Source organism: Adelges cooleyi, unplaced genomic scaffold (assembly GCF_023614345.1).
Source record: "Adelges cooleyi isolate 19-005CV unplaced genomic scaffold, UGA_ACOO_1.1 ACOO_flye_CR_arks_rails_tigmint_CR_PRNA_651, whole genome shotgun sequence".
NCBI lineage: Eukaryota > Metazoa > Arthropoda > Insecta > Hemiptera > Adelgidae > Adelges > Adelges cooleyi.
The window spans coordinates 10,635,562-10,649,893 of NW_026096352.1; the positions used below are offsets into that span (position 1 = coordinate 10,635,562).

Genomic DNA, 14,332 nt, shown 5'->3' on the forward strand with positions numbered 1-14,332 from the left:
CTTGATGAGCATATTGAATTTTATCTTCTACATTTTCTTTGGTTACTATCATTCCATCGGGACTAGTCTCAAGTATTTTTTTAATGGTTAAGGAGCTATCACACATCGTTGGTGTGACGATTTTCAATTTACACCATCCGGGACACTTTAGAAGCATGTTCATTTCGTTAACTTTTCTTATCTTGATTGGATCGTATATTATTTTAGTGATAAACGAATCCATATTGTATTTAAAGCCGGAAAATTGGTCAAATGACTCTATAAACTTTTTCATAATTATATATACATTCTTTTTTAGAATAATCATTACAGCTTCAAAAGCGGTGGTTGGTTTTGTGATATTAATCATATCGTCAGAAGTGTCCTGTAATCTTTTACTAATTGGAACAATGTAACAAAAGTTCTTAAAGAATATGCTTAAGCGATGTTCAATTTTTAAAATGTTTTCGTCTATAGCCCGAATCGTATCTATAATACTTACGTTGTCGTATTGTGTGTCTGTTAAAGTTGTGTAGTAACTTTTGAAGTCTATTAAGATTTCAGGTATGTCCTTGTTGTACGGTATTTGTAAATCCAATTGGCATAAGCAAGAAAGTGCACCTTGCATACGAAGTAGAATTGCATCGGTTTCTTCGACTATCTCTATATAGTCATCTAAACATGACTTCATATGTAATGAATTATCCGTACTTTTGCAATAGGTCCCTATATTTCTCACGGTTTCACAGTACTTCTGCAGCTCTTTAGCATACATACAACTCAATAACTGATAAGCTAAGCGAATTTTGAATTGCACATTTTCGTTGGTTACGATTTGTCCATTGGGACTTATTGCAAGCAAATCGTTTACATAAGAACGTTGTTCCATTTCCAACCATCGCTCTGTGATCTCCAAGTGATTATCGTTACCTAACTTGGTCCATCCGAGATGGGTTAGGAGCTCGTTCAGCGGACCGACGGAATTTGTTGCTATCGAATCTAACAACATGACGAGAGTGTAAACTGAAATAAAATATATACTCTCAGCTTTCATATTTCTTTATTTTTTACTGCCGTTATTAAAGTCTAACAAGTACTATTTTAATTAAAACTTGCTTAAAGAAGTATAACTATTGTTACTTTATAAAGGCCAAAACAACAAACACTATTACACCACGTACAAATGTGTAAAATACTTCTTTACCTTTGAATTTTTATTACAAATAACTAACATATGTTCTAATATACGTATTCCCGTCCGCTCGTTTATGCGTTCTAATAATTTTTCTCGTGGTTACTAACATAAAAAATAACATTACTATTAAAATTATTCTCTAACGTTTAGTACATTAAAACCTGAAATTTTAGCAACGCATAGAATGGCTGTGCCCACATACTTGTTTGTAATATACTTGTTTATAGTTTGACATTTATGATTTACAATGTAAAATATTTTTTCCCGATATTTTGTTAGGATAGGTGTTTTGTTCATTTGTGTTAACTGTACGTGCGATATTTTTTTGATGTTTTTTGTATATAACATAATGTTTCATGTCAACATTATTGGGACATAATGCACTATTATCAAAGCAATAGTAAACAGTCTAACTTTGTACTACTATATGTCTACTGGATTTACTAAACGAGGTGATCCATTCAACGGAAGACACTCAATATCTATTAAAAAATATGTGCAGTTTTGTAGTTTTTCTTTTTGAATATTCTAAAATTGTTATTTATTTAGTTTCAATGTGGAGCAATGATTTTTACAATGATATATATATTTTTTTTTTGTTGTCTAGACCCTTATCTTTTAAATAGCTGAACCGATGTGTTTGTGAAGCAACTCTATATAGATAAAAAATCATACCTGAAAAGTTCTTAATGGGGTAACATTTTAAAACGTTCACCACTATTCCTTTAAATCTAGAAATACATCAAAATGATTATATATATTTTCAATTTAAAATTACTTCACTCTATAACATTTTTCAAAATAGTCGAACTAGATCCAAATGTGTATAAAATATTTTTAAACATAGTACTACCGTCTACCACACATAAAAAAAATGCTAACTAAAATGTTGGTTAATATAAATTTTGGGATACAACAAATTTCTAGTTAAAGCAACTATACATTTAGTTCGGCTAAATGTTAAGTTGGGTCAACTATTTATTTAGTTATTTTAACTAGAAATATGTTGTGTCCCTACATTAACTATAATTTTAGTTGGACCAATTATGTATTTTTTGCCAAGCAATAAATGTTACCAAACCAAACAAATATCATGAACCCTTTCCTCTAGAAGAGGTGGAAACTTTATCTTAATTTTTTTTTTAAGTGAAGTTTTTGGGGTTAAACTGCAATACCCAATTCCTATTGATAAAATAAAAATATAGCTTTAATCAATTATATCGGTTTTTTGTAATTTTCATATATATTACACATGTTTTCTGTAAGAATTTATATGCTTTATATTTTCCAAAGATATATAATCGTCAATTTATCCTGTTTAATTTTGTATGCATATTTATCCGATATTACCAAAATAATTGAGTAGGAGATTTGGGCTTTTTCATATGGATATTATGTAAAAATATTAATTAATATATTATAAATAAATAAGTAGATAGTAAAGATAACTTTGAAATGAAAACAAAAAATAACAAACCATAGAGTATTAAACATGAGTAAATAAAAATCATAAGTATACAATATTAAGGATTAAAAGTATTACAACTAGTGGACCATAATAAAGTTGCTGAACCATGAAAAAAATCAAAATTATTAATTTTGTTACATAAATACAATAAATAAAAAAGGAGACAAATACCCTCCCTGGGGCACACCTGATGTAACATCAATCACAGACGAGGTTGATTTTCCGATCTTAACCATTTGTTTCCTACCCTTAAGATATGATGAAAACCAATTTATCATCGGATTCCCTATTCCCATTGAACTCATCTTATTAATTAATAATGAATGGTCAACACTATAAAACGCTTTTTTTAAGTCTGTTTAAATGGCATCAATACGCCCCCCTTTAGAGACTACGGACATTAAGTCCGTGTAATATACTAACAAATTAGTAACTGTTGATTTAGATGATCTAAATCCATGTTTTAAAAGGCAATCGAAAACTTCCGGGATTGTAAGAGTACACTTTCTTAGATCGATACATTCAGACTGTATGTTATTGAATGATCCATTACTAATGTTACCAGAAGTTGAGTAAACTGAACCGAAATATTGACCAAACATATTTACTATATCATTAAAATTATAAGATTGAGAATTATCAAACTCTAAAAAAGTAGGTAAGAAATTTACCTTTTTACAAATTTTTACATAAGTCCAAAAGTATTTTGGATTGGACATTAAACTATTTTGTACCTTACACAAATAATGTGAGTAACAACTTTTTGACAAAGCCTTGCATAAAGCCTTTGTTTCTGAGAATTCATTATAGATAGACGGTGAACCATTTTGTTTTAGAGAATATTCAAAGTTTTATCCCTTTAAGTATTTGCTAGAGCTTTATTAACATTTGAAACTAAAATGGTAACATAAACTGGGTGTTTCACAAAGATAGGACAAATGAAATAACTTTTATTCTGGTGAACATTTTTTAATTAATTTATACTCATTTGCGCTATTAACACCCAGGATTTATTGCTTTAAGCTATTTCACTTTTTGTAATAATAAGAAAATAGACTAAAATTAATATAACTTTTATAAAAAGAATGAACAGAATTAGAATATTTTTCGTTTAAGCTGTCTGGATACATGGTAGATTTGGTGTCAAGTAGAATGTCATCCGAAACGATTTACGATTTCTTGGACTATATGCTGTGACCTTTGCCCAAAGCGTCAATCAAACTTCGAATCCCCGTTACTATTTCATCAACACGTGAGTTTTATTAATAACGTCCTTCGGTTAGGTTAACGTTTGGTACTAAAACATGTATACGTACAAGTGCCGAAATTTATGTTTCGAAAATATTTCTATCCATTATTGAAACTAATTTTAATTTATTTTTCACAATACATTTTATGCTATATCTGAATTATGATCTTTAAAATAAACTTAAGGTATTCGGTGGCGATGCGATTTTTGGCCTAAAATATGCAACAACCAATAAGGAATTAAGAAACTACACAAGATAGTATTTAAGCTGCGAACTATCAAGCAATTGAGCATTCAAGTAATAAATTATTTTTATCTTAAACATTTTTTAAAAATGTATAATGTTAATGCTACAAGATAAGCAAATAAATTAGACAGTCAGTTTACACAAAGAAAAATAATGTATTGATCTAAGCAAGGAGGCATTCAAAATAGAGATTAGACAACGGTTATTCACTAAGAGAAGTAATTATCATTTAAACCTCATTTAACACAACATTTTTTTTGTAATTTATTGACTTGGAGAATAACTTGGAGAGTTCTCGGTTTTTGCTATCCGTCTACAAGGTTTAAGTTCGAGAGTTCGTTTAATTAACACCTAGTAGTACCTTCTCTTTACTCGTGCAATTGTCTTGCAAATCGTTCGCACAGTGGTGGGTACTTCTTTCTTAAAGTACCCGGGTCTTGCGATTCGTTCGCACCTCGTACTTTATCCTTCCTTCATCTCTCCAAGTATTCGTGTCTTGCGATTCGTTCGCACCTTATACTTTTCCTCTCGACACACACGCGTCTTACGATTCGTTCGCACCTTGTACCTCCTTTCTCAATCTCTAATTCTTTTATATCCAGTGTAAACAACGGCTCTTCGACATCCACGAAGAACCCGGACGGCAATCCGTTATACTCTAGTGCTCTGACTAGTTTCAGTTCAACCAGTGTATACATCAAGAGTGTTGTGTCTATTACTTTCTTTTTGTCTTACAACACAATCTTCATAAGGAAATTAGAAACGTTAAAAAATAACAAGACATTAAAAAAAAATTCTTATTGCACTGTTTTATAAAAAATTAATATATTCATAAAGATATACAAATTTATATATTGACTCAATTGTGTTTTATGTGATAAAATTGTCTCAACAATAACAACAGTCGTAACTTCATAAAACATAAACACAAACAGGAATAGCCATCCAAATAATTGCGTTCAACCAGGACATACCGATGGACGTCATCAATAAAACCCACGTGTTGATGATATAGTTTCGGGGATTCGGTCTGTGTTGATTTATAAGTTCAATTGACGCTTCGTGTGAAGGTGGTTGCACATAGTCCAAGAAATCGTAAATCGTTTCGCATGACATTCTACTTGACACCAATTCCACCATGTTTCCAGTCGGCTAAAACGAATAATAATCAATGCATTAATATACTAAAACTCACTAGTAATTACAACGAGTGTTATAATATTTTTATTCTAAATATTAAAAGTCATACTCCATCACAATCCTGTATTTTCACTGATCACACTCACGTGTTCAAGGGATATTGCAATTTTATAGTCAAAGTCAGTGACACACTTGACAAAAAAAAATTCAGTACCACATAGTTCAATTAGAGTCATGAACGTTAAGTCTCAATTTTTTCTCACACCCCACTGAAAAAATGGAATAGGAAAGACAATGAGTCATGTGTTGCCTTACGGTGACACCGGACTAACAAGATCTGCTGATTCACCAATTCCCTCCCAACCCACAACAAAAAATTATAATATCCCTAGAACGTCACATTGTATAAAATATCTTCGTGGGACAAACTGAATGTATTAACAAATATCACTATTTTTTCTTATTGCGTATGATATCTGTGTACAATATAGTATACAATAAAGTATGAATATAATAAAGTATGAAATAAAGTATGAAGTGAAAGTATGTATAAATTATTACATAAATGTAATTAAAAAATGACGGAAAGATAACTAATTTTACCACTATGATAGGATATGTTAGAATAGATTTTATAATTACCATCAGAAAGCTTTTTACTCGGTAGACGTATTGTTGACATGTTGCAACGTAGCCGTTTGTCAGTACAATGGATGCAATAGTCATATTTAGTGCCATCAAACCACAAAAAGTAATAAAGCAAATCTTCACGTACGATACCTGAGAACTAACATGGTTTACATAATTATTAAATTTGAATAACTTCTAATGTTCTCCTGTATCAGGTTTAACAATTATGATAACAGTTCAAATATTTTTTTATTATATCCCTACCTCCAATTCGTAGGAAATAAGAGAATATTATTTTAAATAATACTATAACAACCACACGGGAAGTTATCCAGATGGCAAGATAGTAAGTCATTATTTTGAGAAATTGTTAATTAATGTGGAGGTACTAGAGACACCAGTGCTATAATTGGAAGACCATTAAAAGTGGAAGAGGAATAAAAAAAAGTTGAGCGAGAATAAAAGAGCGGTGAGTAGTCTAAACTAGAAAACTCTCACCTCTCAGGTTAGTCTAATTACTTATAAAAGGGACTTATTATGATACCTGTTGGCAACAGTGGAAACAAATTTGATATGCTGAGATATGCTGAGAATAACACGTTTAAATAGCTTCCTGTAATATTTGTGTCGGCAGTCTATTAGGACCCTTAATCAGATTAAGCACATAAAGTTAATTGAGTAATTATTTATTACTTTGTATTATGAATATAGAAAATTTGGTTTATTAGTCAAATTTTTATAATTTGTTTACTCGTTTTGAGTTAGAAAAAGTATTATATTTTTATATTAAATGTAAATTTTAATAATTGTTTTTTTCTTAATTATCAAACTTTAAAAAATGAATTCAATATACATTTTTTTAAATTGAGCACAACAAACAATGTAGATAAACTCTCATGCTTGAAGAAAAAATCATGGTTCATCAATTTTGGTCCAGCCATAAAAGCAACCATTACATAAGAGAGCCACAGGAAAGTTTTTTTGTTGGATATAAACCCTTAAAAGACAATTGTATGTCCGCTACCGTAATGCAACCTTAAATTAAGGTCCGCGTATATTGCAATTTAAAGGTAATATGACCTTTCGGTATCTTCTGAAGTACGGGCTGTGACATATGGCCGAGTTCCGGTCGAGCACAGAAGCGCTAAACCGTAACAGGCGCAAGCACACGCCGCGCATATAGCGGAAGCGGCCAGCGATCACCAGACATAACGGCACCGGTACTGCTCGCCGCCTACAAATGCGCCACCGGCGAAACTGGTACCATAAAGTATGCACTTGCAGTCGTGTACCGTGCAGTCTGCATCAAACTCGAAAAACCAGTACGACCAGACGGCTGCAAAGCACGCGGCGGCCACAGTGGCCGCACCGAAAGTGTACGCGCACAAGCCCAACTTGACGGCCACTACGGTTTTCATAGTAATGCTTCAACACTAATCGTCACACACCGGCGTGCCTATAATATGCGTCTTGTTATCTTTAAGTATATTTACAATATTGTTATTATTATTATTCTTACTATTGCCGATATTTACAAAATAATTAAATGCACACAAGAAAAATAAATTTAATAATGATAAAGTTATTACATAACATTAATACACTGTAATACGTCTCGACGTGACATCCAGTTATTTATGTTATCCTCTGTAGTTCTTTAGTATCGTCTGTATACAGAGTATTGAAAAGTATTTTTTTTATTATCGAAATTGCACTTTTCAAGTAAAAACTACGGTTTAAAAGCAAACCAGTACTAACGAAATTCCCAGTAGCGAGCAACGGAATATCACCTCAAAAATATATAATTTTTGATTTTGCAATTCAATAGTGGGGTCGGAAAAGTCACAGGATCTTAGGTTATTATTATTACTGAGAATTATTAAAATCACAAATCAATGCTACAATGAAAATTTGCTCTGCTTTTAATGCTGTAATATATACACATAAATAACGTTTATAATTGCAAATAAAATTATTGCATATTTATTTAAATTCAAATTAAATTACATATTTCTAAAATAATTCGATGCAGTTTGATTAAAAACATGATTAAAACAAGTTTTAGTCTCGTAACATTATACAATAGTCAAAATGCAACTTTAGGTTTATTGCATTTTTTTGAAAAATTAAAAAAATATATATGCAAGTTTACGTGTATTGTATATTCATATTGTATAACAAACTATAAAAAAGGTAGTTAACATGTTACTTAAAAGTCATTTTCAACAAAATAAATAATTTGGATAAAAAGTTTAAAATTTAATCTCTATAATATTAAATTAACAAAAATATTTTGTTGTGCAAATTTAAAGTGTAACCTTTCAGCTATTTTTTTACTTTTAATTTTTTCAATAAATCATGAAATAAAGACATTTTTAGTTTTTGGTCATTTACAATTGATTTACAAAAATCTACAGTCATATTCTCAGGATATAATTTCAATTTTACTGTTTTTATACTGTATTTTTAAAAACATTATTATTTAATGTATAGTTTTACAATACTATACAATTTTTAAATATTTATGATAATTTTTTAGAGCATAATCCACTAATGAAAATCAAAAAATAATATATTTCTCTGTTGTATTAGCTTCTCAAACTAATGTTATATTGCTAAACAGTTAAATTATTGAATTTTAAAACAAACATTATTCAATTTATAAAATAATCCACACTAATCAACGAGTATTAAATGTCTATACCTGTAGTTTATTCTGAATAACCTATTATACGGGTAGTGTTTGATGTCAAATCCAATATGAACCCATGAGCAGTGTAACATGATTCTACGTAATCGTTTATTCTTTTTTTAAAATCTTCTCCTATACGATTTATTGTGTGACCATTAGTGTTTATTGATTCCTTAACCTTAATAAAACGTTCTGGAAAGCAACGTCTTGTATAGAATACATCCAAGCTTTGTATGATTTCATCCAAGTATGTACTTACCGATGACCAGTAATCCAAAGATTTTACATATTGAAGCATCTCATGCTGTCCTTTAAAAACTTCTACGTCGTAATAAGCCTTGTAATCATATAAAATTTTGTAAATATCTTGGTGATACTCCATTTGTGGCGATAAATCATATAAAAACGACAGAGCACTTTGCATACGTCGAATTAACCGATCGCTGTGTTTGATGTCAATGCAGAATTTGTCCCAGCATTCATTTGAAGCATTAACATTATTTATACGTCGGCAATGAGACCACACATGACTTATGAAATCACAGCACTTCTTCAATACTAACGCATACTTACAGCTTAAAGCTAGATGAACATGTTGAATTTTATCACTTACATTTTCTTTGGTTACTATCATTCCATTTGGACTAGTCTCAGTTATTTGTTCAACTCCTATGTACTCACGGTCTGGTAGGCCAATGTACAGCAATGGAGGATAAAATTCTGACCACGGGGGATACTCTAGAAGTACGTTCATTTGATTAACCTTTCTTATTGTGACTGGATCGTATATTATTTGAGTAGTAGACGATTTATAATCGTATTCAAAGCCGGAGGAACTGTCGAATGACACTATAAACACATCTATTATTTCATCTACTCTTCTTTTTAACGTTAACATTATAGCTGGAAAAGGGGTGCCGGGTTTTGCAATATTATTCATTGTATCAGAAATGCCTTGAACCGTTTCACTGATTGGAACTGGCCAACAAAAGTTCTCAAAGAATATGCTTAAGCGGTGCTCAATATTCAAAATGTTTCCTTCTATATCCAGAATCATATCATTCATACGAGCGTTGACGATTTTTATTTTTTTTAAATTTGTGTAGTAAGCCTTGAAGTCTACCATGGTTTCAGGTATCTCCTTGTTGTACAATATTTGTGGGTCCAATTGGTATAAACAAGAAAGTGCGCCTTGCATACGAAGTAATATTGCATCGGTTTCTACGACTTTCTCTATGAAATCACCCAAACATGCCTTTTTATGTGATGGATTATCCCTACTTTTGCAATAGGTCCCAATATCTCTTACCGTTTCACAGTACTTCTTTAGATCTTTAGCATATTTACAGCTCAACAACTGATGGGCTAGTCGAATTTTGAATTGCACATTTTCTTGGGTTACAACTTGTCCGTTAGGACATGTTGCAAGTAAATCGTTTACATTAAAACGTTGTCCCGTTTCCAACCATCGCTCTTTGATCTCCAAGTGATTATCTTCATTTAACGCGACCCATCCAGGATGGGTTAGAAGCTCGTTCATCGGACCGACGGGATTTGTTGTTATCGAATCTAATAACATGACGAGAGTGTAACCCGATAAAAAATATAGATGTTCAACTTTCATGATTTTAATTTTGTACTGCGATTATTGAAATCTACTAAGTATTGTTTTGAATAAGTCACCTAAAAAAATATTACTTCTGTTACTATGAAAAACCCAAAACGACTAACACTCTTGCCACGTACAAATATGTAAAATACTACTTTACACTTAAATCATTATTACACATATACATATATACAGATTATAATATATTGCCATCCGCTAGTCTATCCGTTCTAATAATTATTTTTCTCGTGTTACCAACACAAAAAGTAACAATACTTTTAAAATTATTCACCAAAGTATAGTAGATATAAACTGAAATTCATATGGCGTATCGAAACCTGTAATTTAGGCAACACATAGTGTCGACTGTGCCTCCTTTTTTGTTTGTAATAGTATAGTTTGATATTTACTATTTGCAATGTAAAATATTTTAATCTAAATGTTCGTTTGTTTGTACAGACGACAGAAACTTTAAAAAAAGTAAAAAGAAAATAAAGAGTTCCTATTTGCTAACTGTATGGATTGTGCGATATTTTCTAGATGTTTTTTGTAGAAATATTATTCGTGGTAACATTATTGCTTTTTCATGCACTATTATCAAAGCAGTAGTCAACAATTTTACTGTAAACCACTATATGCATCTGGATTTAGTACAGAGCTCTTCCACTACTTGAAACTATATATATATTTTTATAAATGGTAATTTTTTTATCGTGAGCCACTCAGTATCTCATTTTTATATTTTTAACCCCTTCCAAACTAATTATTTTTATATCAACTTTTGAAACGTCAGTGGCAACATATACAGGGTATCCCACAAAGACCTGACAAATTAAAAAACTTTTATTTTAGTGAATATTTTAAAGACTTTTCTTTGTAAACTAACTTATACTCATTTGCGCTATAAATACTATGATTTGTATAGCTCTTAACTGTTTTACTTTTTTAAATAATTTTTATATTTTTGTTATATTTAAAAAAAATGGTTTAGAGGCAATTTGGATGAAAACTATCGACTACCTGGGACAAGAGGCAACTAATACATTTTGACCCAAAATGTTACAATAAGAAATAAAGGTCACCGGAGGGTATTCAGTTATTCTTGGGAAGCAACTAGTATATCATTTTGACGACTACCCTAGTTAGGCAACTAGCATACTCTGTTCGAATCGCTGAATCGATTTCTTAGTGGAACAGCTCTAAAGATAAAAAATCATACATAATTTTACCTAATGTTAATCATATGCTTCAAATATATTTTTAGTGTAAGATAGGATTAAGGTTGATCGTCCGTCAAAACAAGTGTGTTGTCATCGTTACCCATATATCTTAATTTTAAATATAATGAAAATATTTTTATTATCTGTTGACTGCCGATTCACTCAACATAACAACCTGGAAATTGACTACGGTCAAAGTGTAATTTTTCTCATTTTTGGGATTTTCCTTGATTTTAAAGAGGAAGGGGTGAACTTTTTTAATTTTTGGCCCAATAAAGTACCTTTTAGGTACGATGTCTAATCTATAGAGTTGGTACACAAAGAAATTGGCACTGCAGTTAAAAAGATATGGGTCCAAACACAAAAATAAAAACACTTCATTGTAAATAAAATCTCCAACAAAAACCTAACAGTGAAAAAGGGCCAAGTTCTAGACAGCCTATCAAAGTAGTAATATCTATGTTTACGCGTTGTACGCGTATGCGTTAATGTTGTTGTTCGTTGGCGTTCCACTCCCTCCTGTTTTTGTTGTTGTGACCGTCCTATGTAATTAAAAATAATCTAACCTGTTGTTGTTGCTCATTGTAATTACCGTTTTGTCGTCATTATCGTCGGTGGTCTTTTTCTTATACCACAATTTTTTTTTCTCTTTCGTATATATTGTGTTCCTTATTAGAAATTAATTCTAATTAAAAAACTAGTATTAAACAATTATTAATTTAATATTCTGGTATTATTAAAATAACGTCGTGGATATGCGATTCACAAGATCGTTTTTAGTGTATATAGATCTGTAAATAATAAAATCGTTCATCTCAACAACCTCGTGTTTATTGATATTCAGTCCGAGTCAATAACACTGACTTCCCTGGATTACTTCCTGTAAATTTCAAGTTTATTCGCTTCAACTGGCTGTCTGTGGAGTTTGCTGTTTGCGTAAGTCCTCTGAAAGTATCACACTTGTCACGTGGCCGCCGAGGTCATCTAGAGCCCAGCTGCGACGATTCACACCCCCGACCGTTCAACAACTGTCTGTTTGCTGTAATTGGCCGTCCGCGGAGTTTGCTGATTGCGTAAGTCCTCCATCATTATCACGAGGCCGCCGAGGTCGTCCAGAGCCCAGCTGCCACGCTACACCCTTGGTTGTCCGTAAACTGTGGCCTTTGATTTCGATTGGCTAAATTCGGAGTTGACTGTTTGTATAACCGTCAATCATTATATTGAATTCACCTCCGTCAATAGTATTTAAGTTAGTTTTAAGATGTGGACTGAATGTTTAGTTTTAAGATTTATCTTTTGGCCATTGCACTAAACGGAACCGGCCATAAGAAGCCCCTTATATAATTTCTATTTCCTGCAATCCGTTGTAAATATAAGCTGCCTCCTTTCTTTAAAACCCGCGTCGATCCCGTGTTGTTATTATCTAACTTTCCCATCTGCCATCTGAACAGCGAACAGTTATAGTGTGCGTTAGGTTGCCTACCCAAAATTGATAAGGCGTAACGACGCAATTTCGGCTTCAGTCTTTTTCTCGTGTCGAAAAATTTCGACTGGTCCTTCGTTCGTTTTATTTTGTTGCTTTACCATACAATCTACATTGTGGCCAAGTCTGCTATTTCTTTAGTTTATAACCTCACTTCACTCCTACTTTCAATTATATCTCCTTCCCATAGGAGGAAATAATAGACTATTATTTATTATAATGAAAACTACTATAACAGCCACACGAAAAGGTGTCTAGATGGCAATATTAAGTCGTAGTTTGTCATACTCAAGTTAACATAAAAATTAATAATATAAATAATAACGCAATGTATAATATAGCGTTGCAAAATTGCAATATGTTTTTTGTTAATGGTTTTTAAGGGTTTTAAAATGTTTTGCAATTTTACAACACAATGCACTGAGGAGATATACCTGTAATATTTTTGTCGATAGTCTACTATGATCCTTAGCCAGATAAAGCACATAATGGTAATTGAGTAATTATTTATTACTTTGTATTACGAATATAGACATTTTCGTTTATAAATCAAATTTATTATTATTTGTTTACTCGTTTTTGGCTAGACATAATTTCTTTTTTTAAAACTTAAAAAATTCTACATCAACAGTTTCCGGTAAGCATAGTGGTGTAATTGCAGAGGATGATCAGGATGAAAAAATTATGGTTCATCTATTTTAGTCCGGCCATAAAAGCAAGAACTACATATGGGAGCCAGGGGAAATTATTTTTGTTGGTTATAAACCCCTAAAAAAAATTGTAAGTATACTACCTTAATAAAGGCAGGCATATATTGCAATTTTAAGACAATATACTGACCTCTTAGCATCATCTGAAATATTTGCTGGGGCATATGGCCGAGTTCCTGTCGAGCACAGAAGCGCTAAACCGTAACAGGCGCAAGCACACGCCGCGAATATAGCGGAAGCGGCCAGCGACCACCACACATAACGACACCGGTATTGCTCGCCGCCTACAAATGCGCCACCGGCGTAACTGGTACCATAAAGTATGCACTTGCAGTCGTGTACCGTGCAGTCTGCATCAAACTCGAAAAACCAGTACGACCAGACGGCTGCAAAGCACGCGGCGGCCACAGTGGCCGCACCGAAAGCGGACGCGCACAAGCCCAACTTGACGGCCACTACGGTTTTCATAGTAATGCTTTAACACTAATCGTCACACACCGGCGCGCCTATAATATGCGTCTTGTTATCTTTAAGTATATTTACAATATTATTATCACTGCCATTGTCGACATTTACAAAATAATAAAACGCACACGAACAAAACAAGTTAGATAATGACGAAGTTATTACATAATATTAATTCACTGTAGTACATCATGACGTGACGTACAGAAATGTTATCTGAAAATGTTACCATTACAATTATGTAT

At 32.1% G+C, this 14,332-nt stretch overlaps 1 protein-coding gene across 1 annotated transcript; it reads right to left on the reverse strand.

The window, feature by feature from the left end:
• Positions 1-4,946: 4,946 nt before the first annotated feature.
• LOC126844373 (uncharacterized) lies at positions 4,947-14,093 on the reverse strand. The gene is made up of 3 exons (XM_050582520.1): positions 13,753-14,093; positions 5,921-6,065; positions 4,947-5,290 (listed from the first exon to the last, which is right to left on the reverse strand). Exons 1-3 carry the CDS (start codon positions 14,088-14,090, stop codon positions 5,051-5,053), a joined length of 723 nt encoding a protein of 240 aa, XP_050438477.1. The 5' UTR covers positions 14,091-14,093; the 3' UTR covers positions 4,947-5,050.
• Between the last annotated feature and the right edge of the window lie 239 nt (positions 14,094-14,332).

Excerpts from the sequence above, each read along its gene's own strand:
- LOC126844373 (XM_050582520.1), bottom strand. The coding sequence starts at position 14,090 with ATGAAAACCGTAGTGGCCGTCAAGTTGGGCTTGTGCGCGTCCGCTTTC. Across the intron at positions 6,066-13,752 it reads ATTTCAGATGATGCTAAGAG|TTCTCAGGTATCGTACGTGA; the intron begins GTCAGTATATTG and ends AAACCATGTTAG. Across the intron at positions 5,291-5,920 it reads GAGTAAAAAGCTTTCTGATG|CCGACTGGAAACATGGTGGA; the intron begins GTAATTATAAAA and ends TATTCGTTTTAG.